Source organism: Amblyraja radiata, chromosome 6 (genome assembly GCF_010909765.2).
Source record: "Amblyraja radiata isolate CabotCenter1 chromosome 6, sAmbRad1.1.pri, whole genome shotgun sequence".
Classification (NCBI taxonomy): Eukaryota; Metazoa; Chordata; class Chondrichthyes; order Rajiformes; family Rajidae; genus Amblyraja; species Amblyraja radiata.
Window position 1 is genome coordinate 53,592,786 of NC_045961.1, and position 26,329 is coordinate 53,619,114.

At 41.1% G+C, this 26,329-nt stretch overlaps 1 protein-coding gene across 2 annotated transcripts in view; it reads left to right on the top strand.

Moving 5' to 3' along the window:
* uspl1 (ubiquitin specific peptidase like 1) overlaps nt 1–21,725 on the top strand; it is a 30,631-nt gene extending 8,906 nt beyond the window's left edge. For both annotated transcript variants that reach the window (XM_033022854.1, XM_033022855.1), the window contains 5 exons: nt 4,671–4,784; nt 9,633–9,762; nt 15,596–15,721; nt 15,800–15,960; nt 19,328–21,725. In XM_033022854.1, coding sequence (XP_032878745.1) covers nt 4,671–4,784; nt 9,633–9,762; nt 15,596–15,721; nt 15,800–15,960; nt 19,328–21,303 — 2,507 coding nt within the window. In that variant the 3' untranslated portion in view covers nt 21,304–21,725. The remainder of the gene's footprint in view (nt 1–4,670; nt 4,785–9,632; nt 9,763–15,595; nt 15,722–15,799; nt 15,961–19,327) is intronic.
* Nucleotides 21,726–26,329: the final 4,604 nt, after the last annotated feature.

Consider the following 26,329-nt stretch of genomic DNA (forward strand, 5'->3'; position numbering starts at 1 on the left):
ACCATACAGCCATACGAATAAAAAAATAACACAACACACGATAGACTCCAACATAAAACATCCCCACACAGCAGATTCAAAGTTTCCCACTGTGAGGGAAGGCACCAAGGTTCAGTCATCTTCCTCTGATGTTCTTTGATGTTCACCCGTGGTCGGGGCCTCCCAAGCACTCCGCCGTCGCCACTACGGGCGGCCCGATGTTCAGGCCCGCTCGCCGGGATGGTGGAACTCCGACGTCGGAACGTGAGAACAACCTCAGCGGCTTGGAGCTCTGAATCGGCCACTTCCTACCGGAGTCCGCGGCTCCCGAAGTCCACAGGCCGCGCTGGGCGGAGATTCACACTGGCGGCCCTCGGCAAAGGGATCCCAGGACTCCGCGATGATGAAGTCTCAAATCTTCATCCAAAGAGAACAGTTTCTCTATTCTACATAGACTGCTCATTATTTTGAACACCTCCGTCATATGTCTTTCAACCTTCTAAATCCAAGGAAAACATTCTCGGCTTCTCTAAGCTTCCCTTATAACATCAGACCCTCATTCTTGGAAACTATTCTAGTAGATCTCTGTCTCCTCTTCAATAGCTTTGTATCCCTTTGCAGATACAACAGCTAAGATTGGATGCTTACTCGATACTTATGACAGAACATAAGTTATAGGAGCAGAATCTGGCCTTTTGACACATCAAGTCTACTCCACCATTCAATCATGACTGATCTATCTTTCCCTCCACCCCATTTCCCTGCCTTCTCCCTGTAAGCCCTGAAACCCGTACTAATCAAGAATATCAATCTCCACCTTAATAATATCCATTGCTTTGGCCTCCATAGCCTGCTGTGCCAATTAATTCCACATAATCACCACCCTCTGACCAAAGAGATTCCTCCTCGTCTTCTTTCTAAAGGCACGTCCTTTTATTCTGAGGCTATGGCATCTGGTCCTAGACTCTCATACTAGTGGCAACATCTTCACCACATCATCTCGCTCGAGGCCTTTCACTATTCGATGTTTCAATGAGGTCCCCCTCATCCTAAACTCCAGCGAGTACAGGTCCAGTGCTGTCAAACGCTATCCAACACGTAGAAACTTTCCTCCTTATTAGGATACATTTTTACCTTAAATTACAAATATCTGTCCCTACTTCCATATTATCTTTCCTGTCTATCAGCTAACCCTAACCTAATTTTATCATAATTTATTGAAGTTAAACACAATTGTTTCTCCCTCTCAAATCGTGGAAATTGTTTATCATACTGTGATTAGTACATCTCAGGGGATCTTGAATCAGAATCAGACTTTATTCGCCAAGTATGTTTTGCAACATACGAGGAATTTCACTGGCCTCGTCAGTCATACAATTAAAAGCAACAGAACACTCAAAAACACATTTTAACATGAACATCCACCACAGTGACTCCTACACATTCCGCACTGTGATGGAAGGCGAAATAAAGTCCAAGTCCTTCCCTTTGTTCTTCCTCGTTCGGGGGCCTCGAGCCATCCGTTGACCGGATGGTCTTGACTCCCATAGCCGGTGGCGTTCCGGCCCTCCACGTCGAGACGATCCGCTCTCGCATCGGGGGGGGGGATGTCAGCTCCCCCGCGCTGGGCGATCGAACCTCGTGTCGGGGCTGGTCGAGCCTTCCGCAGCGTTGGAGCTCCCGACTAGGCTCTCCCGAGACTGCAAACCCTTGATGGTAAATCCGCAGACCGCGGTGTGGGAGCAATCCCAGGCAAGGGATTCGCTCCGATGTTAAGTCCGCGCCCCGTGGTGGTGCTCACGACAGTCCGAGGGGGCTTCCAGCTCCATCGATGGAAGGCTGCGGAGCTCAGAGAATGTAATCCGAAAAATTGATCACATCTCCGGGAAGGTAGGAACTTAAAAAAAAGTTTCCCCCGGTCCCCTCCCCCCTCCCCCTACATAAAATAAACCGAAGTACATCAAAACAAACTTTTAACAAACGCTAAAAATAACAAAATGATGAAAAAACGAACAGACTGCCATCTCCCCTGGCACCCCAAGGTCATTTACAAAATGTGTCTAATTACCCATTACTAGATCCAGGATAGACTGTTCCCTGCTCAGTTCCATAATGTCTTGGTTCAGGAAATTATTGCAAATGCACTCAACCAGTTCAGTATTGTCAGTTCCCATTCCAACTTGATTAACCCAATCCACATAAAGATGAAAGTCTCCAATAATTACTGCTTTTTTTTATTAGTAATTTGTTTGATTTAAACCAATAGGTGGCACAGTGGCATAACGGTAGAGTGGCTGCCTTAGCACCAGAGCTGTAAGGTTCAATCCTGACTTCAGGTGTTGTCTGTACAGAGTTTGTACCTCCTCCCTGTGGCCACGTGGAGAAGATTTAGTTTTATAACCATAAGATTTAGTTTTATAACCATAAAAACTACTACATTGAATAAGTCGAGCTATTATTGCCGGAATAGATTTCTCAGGGTTAGAGATGAATAATAACAGATCAGAAAGAAAGAAAGAATTTACCATTTTTTAGCGTTGAAAAACTCCTTTATTGCTTTAGCAATATGTTTGGGATCATTGTCTTGCTGTAGAATGAACTGCCGACCAATGAGTTTTGAGGCATTTGTTTGAACTTGAGCAGATAGGATGTGTCTATACCTACAGAATTCATTATGCTACTACCATCAGCAGCTCTATCATCAATGAAGATAAATGGGCCAGTACCTTCAGCAGCCATACATGCACAGGCCATAACACCCCCACCACTGTTTCACAGATGAGGTGATATGCTTTGGATTTTGGGCAGTTCCTTCTCTCCTCCATACTTTGTTCTTGCCGTCACTCTGATATGTTAATCTTCATCTCATCTGTCCACGACCTTTTTCCTGAACTGTGGCTGCTCTTTTAGTACTTCTTGGCAAACTAACCTGGCCATTCTATTTTTGCGGCTAACCAGTGGTTTGCATCTTGCAGTGTAGCCTCTGTATTTCTGTTCATGAAGTCTTCTATGCACAGTGGTCATTGACAAATCCACACCTGACTCCTGAAGAGTGCTTCTGATCTGTCGGACAGGTGTTTGGGGATTTTACTTTAAAATTCTTCTGCTATCTGCTGTGAAGGTCTTCCTTGGCCTGCCAATCCCTTTGCGATTCGTAAGCTCACCAGTGCTCTCTTCTTAATGATGTTCTAAACAGTTCACTTTGGTAAGCCTAAGGTTTGGCTGATGTCTCTAACAGTTTTATTCTTGTTTCTCAGTATCATAATGGCTTCTTTGACTTTCATTGGCACAACTTTGGTCCTCATGTTGATAAACAGCAATAAAAGTGTCCAAAGATGATGGAAAGACTGGAGGAAAGACCAGGTGCTGAGAGCTCTCTTATACCTGCATTAAGGAGGCATTTAAACACACCTGAGTAATTACAAACACCTGTTATGCCATGTGTCCCAAACATTATGGTGCCCTGAAATGGGGGGGACTATGTATAAACACAGCTGTAATTCCTACATGGTGAAACCAAAATGTATAAAAATGGCCTATAATAAAATCTGACAATGTGCACTTTAACCACGTGATTTTTTTTTTCAATAACAAATCTCAAATTGTGGAGTACAGAGGCAAATAAATAAATGAGGGGTATTTGTCCCAAACATTATGGAGGACACTGTGTATCGCCACCTTTCACTTCTCATTTGTCTTTAGTTTAAGTTTAGAGATACAGTGTGGATGCAAGCCCTTCAGCCCACCGACGTGTCCGCGCCGACCAACGATCACCCATGCACTAGTTCTATGTTATCCCAGTTTCGCGTTCTACACACTAGGGGCAATTTAAATCACCTACAAAACCTGTACGTCTTTGGAATGTGGGAGGAAACCAGAGCACCCAAATAAACCCCATGTGGTCACAGAGAGAACGTACAAACTCCGTACAGACACCACCTATAGTCAGGATTGAACCTGGCGCTGTGAGGTTGCAATTCTTGGGCTGTGCCACTGTACCCACACTTTGTCCTTACAAAATAAAAATGTTCACAGACTAGTACACATGATCAAATGCTAGTTCAGTGAAAGTTTTTAAGAATATATTATCTCATTGTCTTGGAAATTGAATTGGAGACAATCAAAAATTGAGGTGCAAGTGGACTTTTTAAAATAATTGAATACAGACTTGATGGATGAGCATTTGTTTGTATGAGTAGAGTGTTGATATTTTTTTAATATAAAGGGTGGATGACTGGCGAGAAATGTATTGAAATAATAAATGTTAAATCAAGGAAGGCATGGATGAGAGTTTCAGTTGCAAATGAACAATTTTATTTTTAGCATCCCTACTATAAAGCAGCACATTCATTATTGCCATGTTCATGAATCAGTCTGAGGAAGAGTCCCAACCTGAAACGTCACCTGCCCATGTTCTCCAGAGATACTGCTTGACCCGCTGTTACTCCAGCACTTCTCTATTATTTTGGTAAACCAGCATCTGCAATTTGTTGTATCACCATATCTACTATGATTGGGGGACGGGGAAAAGACAGTCTACATTATATGGTTATAATTTTAGATATTTCTCTTTGAAAATTTGCTTGTTTTGAGTCCAATTTAATAACTTAGAAACAAAAATGTAATTAATTTTAGGTGGATCAATTGTTTTGAAGTACTTTATCTTAAATGTATTTAAATAATTTTTGCAGGTGATGGTTTATGGAAGATTCCTCCTCAGTTGCTCGCTCAGATAGAATTAATGCTGAACAATATCCGGGAGAGAGTCTTCAATTTGCTTCAACCAAAGCTGAGATGCGAATTAGGTAATTAACTAATTTTGATTCCTATAATGTTCTCTCTAATATTTTTATATAAAAAATAATTTTCTGACCTATGATGGCTCACAGATGGTGCTGCACTGAAATTATTTACAGTAACATTCATACTATTATTTTACGTAAAACCAAATGAAAGTGCTTAAACTGATGCAGCAGCTTTCTTCCTGAAACTTAGCAGGTCTAAGATTGGCTCCCATTTCTGCTTTTTTCCTGTTTAGTATTTTTCTCTTTTTAATGTTGGGGAGTGGTTCTCCCTTTTTTTAACGGATGTCCCTATTGATAATTTCACCATTAGGGCTATTTATCTAATGAAGAATATTGGAAATGAGTCAGAGTCGTGCAGTACGACAGCAGGCCCTACGGCCCAACTTGCCTATGCCAAACAAGCTGCCTCACTAGTCTCACCTGTCCATGTTTGGACAACATTCCTTTAAACCAGGGGTTCCCAACCTTTTTCATCCCGTTTACCCCAGGCAACTTTAATAGCACGTAACAATGTAATTTAACTTATTCATGAACAACTAATGATGAACAGATACCAGAACCAAACACAATCAATGAGAAAAAATGTACAAATCCAGAATCAACAAATTTACTCCCTGGGTAGGTGAAATTTACCCCCTTGCTCTAAACCTTTCCTGTCCATGTACCTTTCCAAATGTGTTTTAAATGTTGTATTAGCCTGAACTACTTCCTCTGGCAGCTCGTTTCATATAGCCACCACTCTCTTTGTGAAAAAGGTTCCCCTTAGTTTCCTATTAAATCATTCCCCTCTTTCCTCTGGTACTTGATTCCCCTACTCTGGGAGAAAGACTATGCATTTACCCTATCCCCATTTCTTAGTTGTAATAATACTGATGCTATCAGTACTTCTATTACTGATTTGACCTACAGTGCCCTCCATAATGTTTGAGACAAAGACCCATCATTCATTTATTTGCCTCTGTTCTCCACAATTTGCAATTTGTAATAGAAAAAAATCACATGTGGTTAAAGTGCTCATTGTCAGATTTTAATAAATGCCATTTTTATACATTTTGGTTTCACCATGTAGAAATTATAGCAATGTTTATACATAGTCCCCCCCCCCCCATTTCAGGGCACCATAATGTTTGGGACACAGCAATGTCATGTAAATGAAAGTAGTCATGTTTAGTATTTTGTTGCATATCCTTTGCATGCAATGACTGCTTGAAGTCTGCGATTCATGGACATCACCAGTTGTTGGGTGTCTTCTCTGGTGATGCTCTGCCAGGCCTGTATTGCAGCCATCTTCAGCTTATGCTTGTTTTGGGGGCTAGTCTCCTTCAGTTTTCTCTTCAGCATATAAAAGACATGCTCAATTGGGTTCAGATCGGGTGATTGACTTGGCCACTCGAAAATTTACAATTTTTTTGCTTTGAAAAACTCATTTGTTGCTTTAGCAGTATGGGATCATTGTCTTGCTGTAGAATAAGCCGCCGGCCAATGAGTTTTGAGGCATTTGTTTCAACTTGAGCAGACAGGATGTGTCTATACACTTCAGAATTCATTATGCTACTACCATCAGCAGTTGTATCATCAATGAAGATAAGTGAGCCAGTACCTTCAGCAGCCATACATGCCCAGGCCATAACACCCCCACCATCGCGTTTCACAGATGAGCTGGTATGCTTTGGATCTTGGGCAGTTCCTTCTCTCCTCCATACTTTGCTCTTGCCTTCACTCTGATATGTTAATCTTTGTCTCATCTGTCCACAAGACCCTTTTCCAGAATAGTGGTTGCTCTTTTAAGTACTTCTTGGCAAACTGTAACCTGGCCATCCTATTTTTACGGCTAACCAGTGGTTTGCATCTTGCAGTGTAGCCTCTGTATTTCTGTTCATGAAGTCTTCTGCGCACAGTGGTCATTGACAAATCCACACCTGACTCCTGAAGAGTGTTTCTGATTTGTCGGATAGGTGTTTGGGGATTTTTCTTTATTATAGAGAGAATTCTTCTGTCACCAGCTGTGGAGGTCTTCCGTGGCCTGCCAGTCCCTTTGCGATTAGTAAGCTCACCAGTGCTCTCTTTCTTATTAATGATGTTCCAAACAGTTGATTTTGGTAAGCCTAAGGTTAGGTTGATGTCTCTAACAGTTTTATTCTTGTTTCTCAGTCTCATAATGGCTTCTTTGACTTTCATTGGCACAACTTTCACAATTGACACAATCATGTTGATAAACAGTGATAAAAGTTTTCAAAGGTGATGGAAAGACTGGAGGAAAGACAAGGTGCTGAGAGCTCTCTTGTACCTGCATGAAGGAGGCAATTGAAACACCTGAGCAATTACAAACCTGTGAAGCCATGTGTCTCAAACATCATGGTGCCCTGAAATGGGAGGGGCCATGTATAAACACAGCTGTAATTTCTACATGGTGAAACCAAAATGTATAAAAGTGGACTTAAATAAAATCTGACAATGTGCACTTTAACCACATGCGTTTTTTTCTATTACAAATCTCAAACTGTGAAGTACAGAGGCATATAAATAAATAAATAAATTACGGAGGGCACTGTAGGTTAGAATACCCAGTCAGTCCTGCAATGAGATTATGCGGTCACAAAATAGATACATTTCATAGTATTGGTTGCTTGTTCTTTATTTTAGCAATCCTTGGAAAGGGGATATTTAAAAAATCATGATAATCATAATAGTACTTTATTAGCCAAGCATGTTTTGCAACATATGAGGAATTTGATTTGCCATTCAGTTATACCAATAAAGAGCATCAAGAATCCCAAATACATTTTTAACATGAACATCCACCACAGCGACTCCCCCACATTCCTCTCTGATGGAAGGCAAAAAAAGTTCAGTCTTTTTCCTTCTTTGTTCTCCTGCGGTCGGGGCAACGAACCTTCCATTGACGGGACGATCTTGGTCCCCGTAGCCGGCGGTCGGGCCCTCCGTGTCGGGGCAACCAGTTATCTCTGCTCCCCCGTGCCGGGCGATTGAACCCCAGTTCGGGGCTGGTTGAACCTTCTGCGACTTTGGAGCTTCCCGACATCAGTCTCTACCCGAGACTGCGAGCTCTTCGATGGTGAAATTTGCAGGCCGCGGTTGGAGCGTGGATCCCTGGCAGGGGATCGCAAGCTCCGATGGTAAGTCCATGGCCCCGCGGTGGGGCTCAAAGTCAGTCTCGAGAAGGCCGCCAGCTCCGTGATGTTTGAGCGCAGAGCGACCAGAGATGCGATCCAGAAAACAATCGCATCTCTGGCAAGGTAAGAGAATTAAGAAAGTTTCCCCTGACCCCCTCCCCCACCCCCACATAAAACAAACCAGAGAACATTAACATATACTTTTAAAACTTTTAAAAATTGAGGAATTGTTTCACCCGACGCCAGTGTTCCAACTTCACGGCAAGAGGGCCCTGAAAATCATCGGACTAGCTGCAAGGCCACAAATGGGCCCCGACCTCGGGTGTTTCAGAGGAAGAGGACTTAACTTTCTGTTGCCTTTCCGCACAGTGGAAATTTTTGATTCTGTTGTGGGGGGATGTTTGTGTTGAACTCTATAATGTGTTGTGTCCATTTTCTTTATTTATTTTTAACCTTTTTCTATGGTTTGTATGTAAACTTATTATTTAATTTATGTAAAGCACTTTGGTGTCAATGCAAGTTGACTTAAAATGTGCTATATAAATAAAGCAATAAAGTAATACTTTTAAAACACACTCAAAATAACAAAAAAACGAAAAGGCAGACAGACTGTTGGCGAGGCTGCCATCGCTGATGGCGCCACCGTTAATTGGAGTATTGGAAAATTTGAGTAGTTTTTTTCCTTCACCCAAATTACTTTTCTAGTGCAGATCATTGAGCTTTGTCACATTTATAACACTCCTATCTAATTATAGCCCTTGCCATATCTTGACATTCACGCCAGTTGTATCCAGCATGAAGTAGTCACTGTTTACCATTCCTGGGTATTGATTGTAAAAGCACCACCCATGACTTTAATGTAAGGAGCCCAGGATCAAACAGATTTGATCAGCTGTTTATATTTAGTTTAAAATTCCATTACCGTACAAATATTTTTTGGATCCAACTGTTAACCCTTTGGTGAGGAAATTGCTAAGGAGCCATCCTGTGTCTTTAATTGAAAATTTGCTATCTCATCTTTTAATAATCAACTTATTATGCCAATTTAGTTAGTATAATGGTGCAGACTAATTAGATTATGCAGTTGTTGTGGCCTTGGGTGTCTTGTTTTGGACTTCATTCAGACACATCTGCACTTTAGTCTGTTTTGACTGTTTTACTGTTTTAATGTTCTTTTACAAACCATGTTCTCGGGGTATCTAAATCTAAATTTTATTAGTTATTTAAGTTATGACATCGGATGGAAGCTGCATACCCAAATCTCGTTGCACTTATGTGCAATGACAATAAAATTTATTATTATTATTATTATTATGTTTGTGTACTCTGTGATGGTGCCGAAGCCAGGTGACTTTGTGTGCTGGTCCCAGAAGCCAATGTACAATCATTCATTACAATCGCTCCACTCCTTTAAACACTGGTCGGTTTGATTGTAATCATGTATAGTCTTTTCATTGACTGAATAGCATGCAAGAAAAACACTTTAACAGTACCTCAGTACACACAACAAAAATAATAAACTAAACTTAATTAAACTATAGTGAACCACATTATTCTGCATTATACGGCATTATTTGCCTCTCCTCCTGTTTCTGGTGCTCTCCCATATGAAATTTTTCTGGCTATCATTAAAGCTGCTGTTCCTGACATACAACTACTTCATCAAATGTAGTATATGAAAAAAATAGACCTAATGTTTTCATGTCTTTTTCAGGAAAATCTGACAGCCCAGTCTTTGCTTTCCCACTTCTACTTAAGCAGGATGCCTGTATTGAGACGTTTTTTATACAATCATATATTTGGAGTTTTGAATGTATGAAGTGTGGCTACAAATATGACGAGAGGCAAGTGTACTTTTTAAACTAAAATTTAACGTGTGCTGTTGGTGTATGTTAATTTGTGCCATGTTCCAATACGGATAACCAGTGATTTCATCCTGCACATTCCTGTAAAATGTTATTCTTCCACTGATTTTATTCTCAGAGATTTATTCCTGGATATTGGAAATTCAGATGAGTATAGAATATTTCATATTGTGGATTCAAAATGAATACCCACTTTGTATAAAAGGTGGATTTCAATAAGATTACAAAGCAAGTAATTACATGAGTAAAACTGAGTCCAAGAATAATGAGACCTATTTCAATTGAAATGTGGTGCTGTATCAATCCATTTGAGCCCTAACCCTCTGATTATATGCCATGACAATAAAATATAGCAGAATTAGGCCATTCGACCCATTGAGACTACTCCGCCAATCAATCATGGCTGATCTATTTTTCCCCCTCAACTCCATTTTCCTGCTTTCTCCCTGCCGTAACCATTGATGCTCTTACTAATCAAGAACCTATCAACCTCTGCATTTAAAAACACCCAGTGTCTTGGCCTCTTCATCAGTTATTTATGCAGTAAAAATACCTCTAAACTTTCTGTATTTGATTGAATCTTGGCTAAACCAGGCCAGTTGTCTGAACATCTTCAGAAAAACATGGAGGAAGATGGTGCCAAATATCGGGCTTCATTCACATTGGCTCGTTGCGCACCATATCTTATTCTGCCATGTTGTGGAAAGTAGCTCTTTTCAGTTCCCATTTATGGATTGTGATATATTGACTATCGTTATATTCTGCATCAATTGTTCCTTAACCTGTTTAAAGAATTCAAATTTGCCATCAGTCCAGGAATTAACCATTTTGAGCGTCATCGTTTATTGTATTTTTTTGATTAATTTTGATCACATCCAAAAAAAAACAAAAGTACTCGGAGGGCATCTTGGTCGGCAAGGGCAAATTGGGCCGAAGGGCCTGTTTCCCTGCTATATGATGCCATGACTGTTCAATTGCTTTAAGAAATGCCAAACCAATCAAATTTATTGAATAGATAGGAACTGCAGATGCTGGTTTACACCAAAGATGCTGGAGTAACTCAGCTGCTCAGACAGCATCTCTGGAGAAAAGGAAATGAGGAACCGCAAATGCTGATTAATACACAAAAGGAAGCAAAGTGCAGGAGTAACTCAACAAGTCAGGCAGTGAACATGGATTGGCGAAGTTTTGGGTCGAGTCAGAAAAAGGGACTCGACCCAAAACTGCTGTAGGTTTGGGAGCAACAGCAGCAGGAGATTAGCAAGAGATACGACTGATTGGCTCTAGCCCAAGTGGGAGGAGAGAAGTGAGTCAGTGCCGGGAAAACAGTTGAAAACTGAGGAATTTGGTTTGTAAATTGGTAAATCAGGCAATTTATCAGTCAATTTAAGCAAGAAGGCTCTTAGCGAGCGGCAGTGAGTGAGCGGCCTTGTGAGGGAAGTGCCCTGTGAGAAAAGTGTGAGTCTTTGGCGAGGAGGCTGAGGAGAGGAGACCACGCAATATGCTTGAGAGGTAGAGACGAAAGAAGGAGATGTCAGGCAAGCTGATTCAGTGCGATGCTTGCAGTATGTGGGAGGTCAAGGACACCGCTGGTGCCTCTGGCTGCTACAAATGCGAGAAGTGCATCCAGGTAGAGCTCCTGAAGGGCCGTGTTGGGGAACTGGAGAAGCAAGTGGATGACCTCCGGTTCGTCCAAGAAACGGAGTCGTTCCTCGACAAGTCCTACAGTAAGATTGTTACACCTAAGGTACTGGAAGAGAGAAGGTGGGAGACTGTGAGAACGGGAGGGAAGCATGGAATGCCAACGTCCCCGGGTGTTGTACCACTTGTGAACAGTTTCACCCACTTAGAAGCTGTCGGGACAGAAGAGGTGTTTACACTGGGCGGCGGACTGGCTTGTGATGCGAATAGGGCTGTTGAGCCAAAACCAAAAAGGCCTAAGGCAGGCAACGCCATTGTAGTGGGAGACTCCATTGTGAGAGGTACGGACAGGGGTTTCTGCGGCAACAGACGGGATGCAAGGATGGTGTGCTGCCTTCCTGGTGCCAGGATCCAGGATGTCACGGACAGAGTGCAGAAAATCCTCAAGGGCGAAGGTGAACATCCGGAAGTCGGCACAAACTGCATGTCGGCACAAACGATGTCGGAAAGAAGGGGATGAATATTCTGCGGCGTGACTTTAGAGAGCTCGGAAAAATGCTGAAAAGCAGGACCTCCAGGGTTGTTATCTCCGGTTTGCTTCCAGTTCCTCGTGCTGGCGAGAGCAGGAACAGGGAGATACGGGACCTGAACGTGTGGCTGAGGAACTGGTGCACGGGGCAGGGATTTAGATTCTTAGATCACTGGGATCTGTTTTGGGGTAAGGGGGAACTGTACAAAAGGGACGGATTGCATCTTAACAGGTGTGGGACCAGCATTCTGGCAGGCAGGTTTGCCACTGCTACACGGGTGGTTTTAACCTGAATAAGGGGGGTGGGGTGTCGAATGGGATAGTGGAGGATGGAGTTAAAGGGAAAGGGTTTCTTAAATGTGTGAGCGTAGAGACAGAGGGGTGTAAAATGAGGGTAGAAGCAATAGGTAGCAAGGTGAAAAGTAAAAGTGGCAGGCAGACAAAACCAGGGCAAAAATCAAAAAGGGCCACTTTTCAACATAATTGTATAAGGGGTAAGAGTGTTGTAAAAACAAGCCTGAAGGCTTTGTGTCTCAATGCAATGAGCATTCGTAATAAGGTGGATGAGTTGAATGTGCAGATAGCTATTAATGACTATGATATAGTTGGGATCACGGAGACATGGCTCCAGGGTGACCAAGGCTGGGAGCTGAACATCCAGGGATATTCAATATTCAGGAGGGATAGAGAGAAAGGAAAAGGAGGTGGGGTAGCATTGCTGATTAGAGAGGAGATTAACGCAATGGAAAGGAAGGACATTAGTTTGGAGGATGTGGAATCGGTATGGGTAGAGCTGCGAAACACTAAGGGGCAGAAAACGCTGGTGGGTGTTGTGTACAGGCCACCTAACAGTAGTAGTGAAGTTGGAGATGGTATCAAACAGGAAATTAGAAATGCGTGCGACAAAGGCAAAACCGTTATAATGGGTGACTTCAATCTACATATAGATTGGGTGAATCAAATTGGCAGGGGTGCTGAGGAAGAGGATTTCTTGGAATGTATGCGGGATAGTTATCTAAATCAACATGTAGAGGAACCAACGAGAGAGCAGGCTATTTTAGACTGGGTATTGAGTAATGAGGAAGGGTTAGTTGGCAGTCTTGTTGTACGTGCCCCCTTTGGCAAGAGTGACCATAATATGGTTGAGTTCTTCATTAGGATGGAGAGTGACATTGTTAATTCAGAAACAATGGTTCTGAACTTAAAGAAAGGTAACTTTGAGGGTATGAGACGTGAATTGACCAAGATTGACTGGCAATTAATTCTAAAAGGGACATTTAAAGACTGCATGGATGAACTACAAAATTTGTTCATCCCAGTTTGGCAAAAGAATAAATCAGAGAAGGTAGTACATCCGTGGATAACAAGGGAAATCAGGGATAGTATCAAAGCGAAGGATGATGCGTACAAATTAGCCAGAAAAAGCAGCATACCGGAGGACTGGGAGAAATTCAGAGACCAGCAGAGGAGGACAAAGGGCTTAATTAGGAAATAGATGAAAGAAAACTGGCAGGGAACATAAAAACTGACTGCAAAAGTTTTTATAGATATGTGAAAAGAAAGAGATTAGTTAAAACAAATGTAGGTCCCTTGCAGTCAGAAACAGGTGAGTTGTTCATGGGGAACAAGGATATGGCGGACCAATTGAATAACTATTTTGGTTCCGTCTTCACTAAGGAAGACATAAATAATCTGCCGGAAATAGCAGGGGACCGCGGGTCAAAGGAGTTGGAGGAATTGAGTGAAATCCAGGTTAGCCGGGAAGTGGTGTTGGGTAAATTGAATGGATTAAAGGCCGATAAATCCCCAGGGCCAGATAGGCTGCATCCCAGAGTACTTAAGGAAGTAGCTCCAGAAATAGTGGATGCATTAGTAATAATCTTTCAAAACTCTTTAGATTCTGGAGTAGTTCCTGAGGATTGGCGGGTAGCAAACGTAACCCCACTTTTTAAGAAGGGAGGGAGAGAGAAAATGGGGAATTACAGACCAGTTAGTCTAACATCGGTAGTGGGGAAACTGCTAGAGTCAGTTATTAAAGATGGGATAGCAGCACATTTGGAAAGTGGTGAAATCATTGGACAAAGTCAGCATGGATTTACAAAAGGTAAATCATGTCTGACGAATCTTATAGAATTTTTCGAGGATGTAACTAGTAGCGTGGATAGGGGAGAACCAGTGGATGTGGTGTATCTGGACTTCCAGAAGGCTTTCGACAAGGTCCCACATAAGAGATTAGTATACAAACTTAAAGCACATGGCATTGGGGGTTCAGTATTGATGTGGATAGAGAACTGGCTGGCAAACAGGAAGCAAAGAGTAGGAGTAAACGGGTCCTTTTCACAATGGCAGGCAGTGACTAGTGGGGTACCGCAAGGCTCAGTGCTGGGACCCCAGCTATTTACAATATATATTAATGATTTGGATGAGGGAATTGAAGGCAATATCTCCAAGTTTGCGGATGACACTAAGCTGGGGGGCAGTGTTAGCTGTGAGGAGGATGCTAGGAGACTGCAAGGTGACTTGGATAGGCTGGGTGAGTGGGCAAATGTTTGGCAGATGCAGTATAATGTGGATAAATGTGAGGTTATCCATTTTGGTGGCAAAAACAGGAAAGCAGACTATTATCTAAATGGTGGCCGACTAGGAAAAGGGGAGATGCAGCGAGACCTGGGTGTCATGGTACACCAGTCATTGAAAGTAGGCATGCAGGTGCAGCAGGCAGTGAAGAAAGCGAATGGTATGTTAGCTTTCATAGCAAAAGGATTTGAGTATAGGAGCAGGGAGGTTCTACTGCAGTTGTACAGGGTCTTGGTGAGACCACACCTGGAGTATTGCGTACAGTTTTGGTCTCCAAATCTGAGGAAGGACATTATTGCCATAGAGGTAGTGCAGAGAAGGTTCACCAGACTGATTCCTGGGATGTCAGGACTGTCTTATGAAGAAAGACTGGATAGACTTTGTTTATACTCTCTAGAATTTAGGAGATTGAGAGGGGATCTTATAGAAACGTATAAAATTCTTAAGGGGTTGGACAGGCTAGATGCAGGAAGATTGCTCCCGATGTTGGGGAAGTCCAGGACAAGGGGTCACAGCTTAAGGATAAGGGGGAAATCCTTTAAAACCGAGATGAGAAGAACTTTTTTCACACAGAAAGTGGTGAATCTCTGGAACTCTCTGCCACAGAGGGTAGTCGAGGCCAGTTCATTGGCTATATTTAAGAGGGAGTTAGATGTGGCCCTTGTGGCTAAGGGGATCAGAGGGTATGGAGAGAAGGCAGGTACGGGATACTGAGTTGGATGATCAGCCATGATCATATTGTATGGCGGTGCAGGCTCGAAGGGCCGAATGGCCTACTCCTGCACCATGTTTCTATGTTTCTAAAACATCACCAATCCTTGTTCTCCAGAGAAGCTGCCTGACCTGCTGAGTTAATCCAGCTCTTTGTGTTTTGCGGTATTTTGTTTTCTTATCGTTAAGACCAAATAATGAGGATGCCAAATGGAGGCTAATTTATTTCACAAAAGAATGTCTTTAAAAATAACAATATGCACTCACCTAATAATCTTGGACCTAGGATGTAGATCAGGCTTTTTTATATAGAAATGTTTATACGCGTTGCTTATGGTACTTTTTTGTTTATAGGTGTACAAAAACCTTGACTACATTTACAAAAATAGATTCAGATTGGCATCCGCTGAATGCTGTTCATAAATCGCCCTGCAATAAATGTCAAGATAAAGATCAAAGGCGGAAAATGCACATAGAACGGTAGGTATCTTGTTTATAAATATAAACATGTTACAATTACATTTATGGAACTTTTTTATAACTTTTGATTTCTCTTAGGATCTCCTCGATATACATGCTACATTTTGTGGAAGGTCCACCACATATAGACTTGGATGTTTATGGATTTGACTTTGAAGGAAGCTTGTACAGAATCTGCTCTATTATTCAGTATTTACCAAATATGAAGCATTTTGTCACGTGGATTCGGAATTCTGATGGTATGAGTTGCGTTTTTTGGCTTGACGTCAATGTTTTGAATAGTGTTTTCCTGAAAAGTATGAATGCATTTATACATCTGACATTTATGTATGCATTTATTGGCAATGTACAAAAAAAAAACATAAAACGGTTCATCAAATTGTAGATGCAGTGGCAATTATTTGAATAGTTACTCACCGCTGCCTGAGTCATGGAACCTCCAATCCCCTTTCCCAGAACAGGGCAGTACTCATCTGATACCCACAGATATGTGGTAGAATCACTGTTTTGAGCATTTAGCTTGGTTTAGTTTTTTGTCATGTGTACCAAGGTACAGTGAAAAGCTTTTTTGTTGTATGCTATCCGGTCCGCGGATAGACTGCACATTATTACAATCAAGTACTCCACGATGTCCAAATACAGGGTAAAGTTATTGCAATAACATTTAGTGCAAGATAAAGTTCGATTTAAGATAGACCAAGTGTCTCCAGTGAAGTGTGAGGTAGATCAGGACCACTCTCTAGTTGTTGATAGGATGGTTCAGTTGCCTGATAACAGCTGGGAAGAAACTCCCTGAATCTGGACGCGTGTTTTCACACTTCTGTACGTCTTGCCTGATGGGAGAGAGGAAAAGAGGGAGTGTCCGGCGTGATTAGTCGGAGGTTATGGGGGAAGGCAGGATAATGGGGTTGGAAGGGAGAGATAGATCAACCATGATTGAATGGTGGAGTAGACTTGATGGGCCAAATGGCCTAATTCTACTCCTATTCCTTATGAGTCTGGTCCTTGCTTATGCTGGGGGTCTTGCCAAGGCAGCGTGAAGTGTAAATGGAGTATATGGAAGGAAGCTTGGTTTGCGTGATGGAATGGGCTACGTCCACAATTCTCTGCAATTTCTTGCGGTCATACAACACAGAAACAGGCCCTTCAGCCCAAGGTGCCCATGCCGACTAAGATGCCCATCTACGTTAGTCTCACCTTACCGTGTTTGACCCATACTCCTCTAAACCTTTCCAATCCATGTACCTGACTATACTGTGAAAGTATCTGCCTCAGCTACCTCCTACAGCAGGTCTTCTAAGTACAATTTAGATATTCCATGTAAAAAAGATGCTCAAATGTTCACCAGCATTAAAACTTTCCTTCGCTACTACCTATTGGACTAATCAGTTAATATCTCTCAATATTGAAATTATTTTAAACTTAGCTGTCATGGGGAAATGTAACAGTAAGTCACACTATGGTGGTTTTTAACTTTCTCTTCAATGCTATCGTGTATTTGGTAAAATAAGGGGAAATTTGAGGTGAAAGGTTATCCATGTTGACAGTAAGCTTTCTTTAGTCTTGAGATACAGTGTGGAGACAGGCCCTCCGGACGACCGAGTCCGCACCAATAGACCTAAACATCGACACGTCTTTGGAGTGTGGGAGGAAACCGGAGCACCCACCTCCTCCCCCTCCCCTTCCCTCCCCCCCCCCCCCCCCTCTCCTGGCTGGCTGATTGGCGCTTTGATTAGTTTTATTAACTTTATGAATGAGATCTGACCTTGGATACTGTCTAGGTTGAGTTTGCATGTTCTCCCTGTGACTGCATGGGTTTCTTCCGGTTTCCTCCCAACCCCAAAGGGTTTGTAAGTTAATTGGCCTCTTCAAATTGCCCCTAGTGTTTAGGGAGTGTTTGTGAAAGTGGGATAATACAGAACTAGTGTGAATCGAAGGGGGGTCGCGGATACGGTGGGCCGAAGGGCTCGTTTCCATCAATCAATCATGATTATATCTATCACTTGAATGTAGAAGTCCAAACAGGGATGAACATAAAAAGCTACAGTAACTCAGCAGGCCAGACAGCATGCTGACCCGCTGAGTTGCTCCAGTCTTTTGTGTCAATCTTTGGTATAAACCAGCATCTGCAGTTCAATTCACATAAGGATCCAGACAGCGGTATCCCATGGGGAGAATCTTATGTTTTGTTTTGAAGAACGAACAGAAAAGATTGGTACTGCAACATGTGAGCCGAACGGATATGACGTCTCCAGGGACAGGATTGGTCCGACACCTTGTCAGAACCCCACTTCCATCACATCACTGGCTGGGGGGAGACGGGAGAGGGGGGGGGATCTTGAGCTTACGTTTGTAAAATGGTGGCAGTGACTCCAAGCTGATGCGATTGCCACAGAGGCAGTGATGTGATGGACACGGGGGTCTGGACCAATCGCTGACCTTTGTCGCTGACTGACAAGTTGTCGGAGCAATCCCGTCCCCGGAGATGTACAAGGTACAACAATTTAACTATTTTAAAATGTAACAAGATACAACAATTCTTGCAGCAAATATAGATTTTTTAAAAGTGTTTCATACCTATTTATCATTTTGGCTTCATGTCCGTTAGGCGTCACAAATTTTCGACTTCATGTCCGTTCGACATCATTTCCTATCGGCTTCGTGTCTGTTTAGCTTTGTATCCTTTCGACGTCGTGTCCATTCGGCATCTCGGATTTTCGACGTGATGTCCGTTCGGCATCTTGGCTTTGGCTTCTTGTCCTTCGGCATCCCATCCGGGTACCGGCAAATGGGATTACCTTAGATGGGACATCTTGGTCGGCATGGATTAGTTGGAATTCCGTACTGTATGATTCAATTTTAAAAATTGATAAAAATGGGGTGGGGTGGGAAGAATTTTCAGTGCCATTTTCATGACACAGGGCAGGGAAGTGGGACTACCTGGATTTGTTGTGAAACAGGTGATAAGCACTCAATAGCCTAATGGTGCAACCTCCTTTGATTTTTATTTTCTCAATAGTGTGCACAAATCAATGCAGAACATATAACATTTATAGTTGGTACTTTGTTCTTATACTCTGTTCCCATTCCTAAAATCACAAATGTAATATTTGGTAGCTTTTTAGTTATACAATCATGAATATTGCAATTTGCTGTTAGTGTGAAAAATGTATTTACATTCATATTACCCATGACATAATGCAATTGAACTTTTCTCAAGGTGTTGGGTCAAGTTAGATTTTAGAGATACAGTGCGAAAGTAGGCCCTTCAGCCCACCGAGTCCACTCCGACCGGCCATCACCCCGTACACTAGCACTATCCAACACACTAGGGGCAATTTACAATTTTTACTGAAGCCAATTAACCTACAAACCCGTAAGTCTTTGGAGTGTGGGAGGAAAACCAAGCACCTGGCGAGAATCCATGCGATCACATGGAGAACTTCCAAACTCCGTACAGACTGCACTGCCACTGTGCTGCCCCATGTTGTCTGTATTTTCTAAAGGTGGTATTAACATTTTTTTGGTCATGTTAATTAATTTCTCGGTGTAAACAAGTGGAATCATTTTTGAAATAAAATTTGTTTCATTTCTATCTGCTTATAGGTTCATGGCTTCAGTGCGATGATTTGCAAGGTTTCAGTTGTGTTAGACGTTCAACATTAGAAGTGCCTGCCCATGAAGTCCATATTATCATCTGGGAAAGGAGCGACTTTGAGAAAGCAACTTGCAGGGATATCATTCCACATGGTGACTCTTCATTTGTAACTGGGCTTAATGCTCCATCCTTAAGGAGTGAGGCTACCTCCTCTGATGTGCAACGCCCCAGTGAAATACCTTTAACTAATACTGCTCTGTTTAGTGCACCAGATAAACAAATAATCAGTGCACTGAAAGAGACCACCACACCAAATGTGGATTGTGTAAAGGAAAACGATATAAAAGGAACTTCAAACAGTAATTTCTTGACAGATTTGCAGCATCTGGGAGATGATGCGAATATAACACTGAATCTTGTTGAGATTAAACTGGATGATGAAGGGAACCCATTGGACACCTTTCAGTTCATACCAGATCAACAGCAGTTACAAAATGCACCGCTTATGGCTATTGACTGTAATGTCTCTGTCTACCCTCCTGGTGAAGTACATTATTCCAGTGAAGAATGTCAAATTGATCAAACTATTGCAAATTCTGATACGGGTCAAAAACAGATTTTGCAGTCTGAAATGCCATTTAGTCCATCCCAATCATTGCAACTCCAAGACACTGGCCTAGCTGATATTCCTTCAGCAATATTACAAAGAAATTCAACTGTAAAAAACCTAACAATTCAATATCAAGAAGGAATGGTAATCCCATCTGGAATTTTGGAGATCCCGACAAAGTCTGACATCAAAATACAGAAGGGGCATTGCAATAAGATCTCGTTATCTCCAACTGCAAAAACGCCTGCTACAAATAAATCAACGACTGGCATTCCCAAGACTGCAGTAGCTAAACGGAACTTCACTGTTGGCTGGGGAAAGAATCTGTTGAACCGTCATCTTTCAATTCTGGCCACCAATGAACCTGGAACAACAAGTAAGAAAGAAGTTGGGAATACTCAGAATGGTTTGCCAGGTGTGACAAATTCAAAGTCTTCTGCGAAGGGGCATTTTGACGGGTTTAGAAGCAAAAATACCCCAAAATCTGTACAAAAGGCCATCAAAAATCCGTCTGAATCTCCAGATTTAAATACTCCAAACCTTACCTGTGTGCAGAATAACAATCTTCAACGATTCAGTAATGTGAAGGACAACTGCAAGAAAATATCTATGGGTGCCCATACTTTAAATAAAACATATCTTTCTAATTCATCAAAATTTAATAATTCCCCGATGTGCGAGACAGGGACTTATAACGTGAACCATCAGAGTTTAGTCCCAGTTGAGAAAACGGAACTGAATAACATCGATTCCAAAGCTCAAAAGCTCCGTCTGAAGTTACTGAAAAAACTTCAAACCAAAAAAAATCAATTGGCTTCTCTTGACCAGCTAATGAAGACTAATCAATGTGGTGAATATCTGAGCGCTGGACAATCATTTAACCTTGCAACTAATAACGGAGACCTGATGTATGAATTTTTGAATGATCTTTGTGGTCAGGCTGGAGTTGAAGACAGAGACTCTGTTTGTACCAGCTCTAATGCATCACTGAACAGTAGCCCAAGCCACGAGGAACTACTTGCAGAACTCTTCACTCCGACCACAGCCACTACATTTAACTGCATGAAACCTGATGACTTGCGATATGGTGAACCACCAACAGGTGGAATAGCGAATGGTAAACTGAGTACTAACTACAACATAGGTTCAAGGACAGCAAACAATAATCTCACATCACCTATTTCAGTTTCAACTATGCCACAACAAGCTTACAAAAATGAGTTTACCAGCATGACCAACATTCACACGTCATCGTTTGAGAGTCCTATTAAGGATGACATGCTAGTAGATTTATTATCCATTTCAACTCTTAACTCTTTATCAGGAGATCACGAATTGCCCAACTTTGATGAAAACCTTTTTGAAAACTGCTAGGAAGTGGAAGCTCATCAAAACAGTGGAGAAAATAATCATTGTTTACATGACAGTATTGTTGGTTTGAATTTAAAATGTTTTTCTTCCCATGAACTTGTAACACAATGAGTAATGTGCAGCTGATCTGTGCTTGGCAAAGATTTGTTTCAACCTTTGGAAATTTCAGAATCTGTGTATAAATGTGTAAACTTGCTTTCTCAGACACTTTATTTTGTTCTGATTTCACTGTACTGAGGGTCTGCTAATGATGCTTCGAAATGCAATATATGTGTGGCCATTCACGTTTAATTGCTAATTAAGAAAAGACTAGCAGACGTTGTTTTGACAATGTTTACTGTTATTTACATGAATAGTTTTATTTTTTGAATATTTAAGTGCAATTTCTCCTGAGCTGTAAATAAATTTATTGACAATATTTGTTACCAAAATTGTAATTTGGAGTATTTTGTTCAGTTTTGGTCACCCGACGATAGGAAAGATGGCGTTAAGCTGAAAACTGCAGAGAAGATTTATGAGGATGTTGCCAGGACTCAAAGGCCTGAGCTATAGTGAGAGGAATGGCAGACTATGACTTTATTCCTTGGAGCGCAGGAGGGTAAGCGATGATCTTGTAGAGGTCTAAAATAACATAAGGGGAATATATTGGATAGATGCACAGAGCTTTTTTTACCCAGAGTGGGGAATGAGGAACCAAAGGACATGGGTTTAAGGTGAGCTGGGTAAGATTTAATAAGAACCTGAGGGGCAACTTTTTCACACAGGCTGAAAACAGTGGAGAAGATTTACGAGGATGTTGCCAGGACTTGAAGGTCTGAGCTATGGTGAGAGGTAAGGCAGGCTAGGACTTTATTCCTTGGAGTGCAGGAGGGTAAGCAATGATTTTGTAGAGGTCTAAAAGATCTTGAGGGAATACACAGAGCTTTTTTACCCAGAGTGGGGATTAACGAACCAAAGGACATAGGTTTAAGATGAGCGGGGAAAGATTTAATAGGAACCTGAGGGGCAATTCTTTCACACAGAGGGTGGTGGGTGTATAGACCTCATTTGGACTACGCAGTTGCAGCATGGGACCCATACACAAATAAAAACATTTCTTCCATCGAACGTGTCCAAAGACAGGCAACTCGATTTGTTACTAACACCTATGAGAGAGAAGCGAGTGTCACCAAACTTCTGAATTCTCTGGGGTGGAACCTTCTCCAAGACAGACGTGAAGCTCACCGTTTGACCTGTTTTTGCAAAATGTTAAATGGTCAGCTCGACATAGATTACAAGACCTACACCAAACCCAAACCAATTAGGAGCAGACGAGGGCATTCGATCCAATTTGTGATCTCAGCTACAAAGACAGATGTGTACAGCAATTCGTTCTTCCCCCGCACAATTAAAGCATGGAATAATCTCCACCCTACTATAGTTACCCAACCAGATGCAACTAAATTTAAAGTAGCTCTTTCTTCCCAATAACCCTTTCTGGCTTAAGTCCTCCCTCCACCACCTCCAGTTTAAATTCCATTTGGAATATTTTGGAGGACCAAGAACCAAGAACAAGCTGCCAGAGGAGATAGTTGTGGCAGGTACTATAAACAACATTAAAAAAAACATTTGGACAGGTACTTAGGAACATTTTAGAGGTATATGGGCCATGTGAGAAAGTGTTTGGCACATTTGAGGGGAAAAAATGGTTACTTTCTTTAGCACGGTCATTCTTCAAGTTCTGACCAAGATCGCAACCTGTATCTTCTCAGCACAGATGCTGTATAATATGAGCAATTCATGTTCACAACCCCCCATCATTTATTGCGTTTTATTAATGATATAATTTCTGAGCGTACTGAAATTCTGTGGACTGAATATATATTCTCAATAGCAATGGAGCTGATTAACTTGTCAGATTGATTTATTTTAGCAATATTTTATATATCTGAAATGTTGCATTAGAGTTCAAAAATAAGGGTGTTGAAAATAGTATATTCAAGAAATATTTCTAATAATAAGTTCTTGGTGAAGAACCTTTTGTTTTCCTGCTCTTATTCAAAATAGTTACCTCCATCAAAATTGCTTTTGATATATTTATTTGGTAATAAAACTTACCAATTTTGCTAACTTTCTTGTTAAAAATACGATGCCCAAATTAAACTGGGCATACTACCAAATGAAAAACTCCTCTCTCCAATTGATTTAACTTATACTAAAATATATCTAATCAAACATTAATCTGATAATTGGCCTGTCAATAAAGTTTCTTGGAAGCCTTGCACTTCATAAAGTTAGAAAACTCAATGTGGAGCAGTATCGAAGAAATGATGGGGAAGGAACCAAAGATAACACAATTAATCTCTTCATATGGAGCTGACTTGCTAACCTTTATGCTCCAGGATATTGAATATTAAAGACCTGTATATAAAATCATGAACATTGGCACTTATCAACATAAGTTATAGTCTAAAAAACCAAAAGTTTGAATACTGCACCTTCATCTAGCTAAAAAACTCATTAATTCCGCATGCAAGTGTCACTACTGGGATCTGAGATTAATCTTTTGGAAACCAATTTAAGAAGATTCAACCTCCGTCTTTCTGCAAACCTACATGCATCGCACGCAATGATTTTGCATTTGTAGAGTTAGACAGGATGGAAACAGGCCTGTCAGATTAACTTGTCCATACTGACTAAGTTGCCTCTCTAAACTAATTCCTTTTGCTCACATTTAGTTCAGTTTATTATCGTCACGTATTCTGAGGTACAGTGAAAAGCTTTTTTTGTTTGTGTGTTATCCAGTCAACGGAAAGGCTATACATGATTACAATCAAGCCATTGACAGTGTACAGATAACAGCATAAAAGGAATAACGTTCAGTGCAAGATAAAGTCCAGGGTCTCCAATGAGGTAGATAGTAGGTCAGGACCACTCTCTGGTTATCGATAGGACCATTCAGTTGCCTGATAACAGCTGGGAAGAAACTGTCCCTAAATCTGGAGGTGTGCATTTTCACACTTCTGTACCTCTTGCCTGATGGAGAAAGGAGAAGAAGGTGACAGGGGTGAGACTCGTCCTTGATTATGCTGCCCTAGTCCCTCTATACCAGTCCAAATGTTTTATAATAATGTTTTAATTGTGCATGCCTCCACCACCTCTTCTGGCAATTAGTTCCACATACCCTCCACTGCCTATGGAAAAATCTTTCTCCTGAGATCCCCATTAAATCCTCCAGTCTCACCTTAAAACGTACTCCCTCTAATTTTAAACTCCCCTATCCTATATGTGATGACTTGAACTGTACGCATACAATACGATAAACTTTATTAATCCCTGGAGGGAAATTGGTCTGCCAACAGTCATAGCACCCAACAAGCTACACAAAAATTGAAATTAAAAATGAAGAAAAGGAAAAGTCCAGCAGTGACTGAGTAAGAAACATGGGAAAAATACCTGATATACATACATAAATGTTCAATTAATGCAAAACACAATTTAATTCAATTTAAAATTTTACGTAGATTATACTACTCGAAAACTAGACTGAATAAAATTGATTCAAATATCTCTCCCTTCTGTGATAAATGCTTATCTGAGAATGCCACTATTACACACTCTTTTGTCTCCTGTATAAAACTTCATAAATTCTGGAATGATATTTTTACAAAACTATTTAATAGAAGACTGGAACCTAATACAGAAATGATTATCTTTGAATCAATGGAAGATGGGAATAAGCTAAATACGCTTCAAAAATCTATACTTAATTATGGTTTAATAACGGCAAAAAAACTCATATTGAAATTTTGGAAAAATGCGCCAACACCAACGCTCAAAATGTGGATTTCAAATATGTCGGAAACGGCATATCTTGAAGAAATGCGACTCCTAGCAGGTAAAGTAGACCAATTCTTATTGATTTGGTCTCCTTTTATCGACTTCTTACAAGCATATGGTGCAACACAAACATAGAAATAAAAGGTTTCAGAATCAGGTGATGGGTGCCCAGGAACATTGAATAGGTATATCGCTTTTAATCACCTTTTTCCTTTTTTTTCTTTTTTTTTTCTATTTCGTCTTTCTCTTTCTTTTTCTACTTCTTCTTTCTTATTTCGGGCTATCTATTTCACGCACCACACTGTCAAGCTCTCCTTTTCTATTCTTTTCTTCCTTATTCCTGTTTTATTATTAAATTAAAAATAAGAAGGTGTATATGAAATGTAATATGTCAACGTATTAGGTACTGTGGTACCACATTATTGTACTTCTAACAAAAAAAACAAAAAAATAGACATAAGTGCTATAGTAACTCAATGGTTCAAGAAGCATCTCTGGAGAACATGAATATGTGACGTTTTCGATTTGGGCCCTTCTGCAGTCCTGGCCCGAAAAGTCACCTATTCGTGCTTTCCTAAGACACTACCTGACCTGCTGAGTTACTCCAGCACTTTTATCCCCCCGTAAACCTGTGTCTACAGTTGCTTGTTTCTATGTATCTCATGTACCTTGTTCCCCACATTATCTTCTTGTGCTACTGCCATTAGGGATCCCTGTGCATCAACACACCCTAGGGCCCCACCCTTCACTGTTTATGTCCTAAATTTATTAGTCTTATCAAAGTGCTTGTACCTATCAGGATTAAATTACATTTACTGTTGCTCTACTTGATTGGCCAATTGATCAAAAATAGCCCGCAATAGCCTCCTCGGTGTAAACATCACTACCAATTTTCATGTAATTTGCAAATTTATCAATCATGCATCTACATTCATATTGAAATATTTTATGCAAATCAGCTCATAAATATTAGCAAGATCTAGGTTGATAACAAAGAATAAGGTCAGTGAAAGATAAGCGAGTTAGGGAGAGCAAATGAGATTCAGATCCTCTTTCCACCGCAACAGACTGACCTGCTGAGCATTTCCAATGTTCTCTGATTTTATTCCAGATTTCCTGCATCTGCAGTCTAATATCTAATACAGAATTTAAATTGCATATTCAATTTTTGTTTCCTAGGTCTGAAAACATATTTCTTCAGCAGCATGTA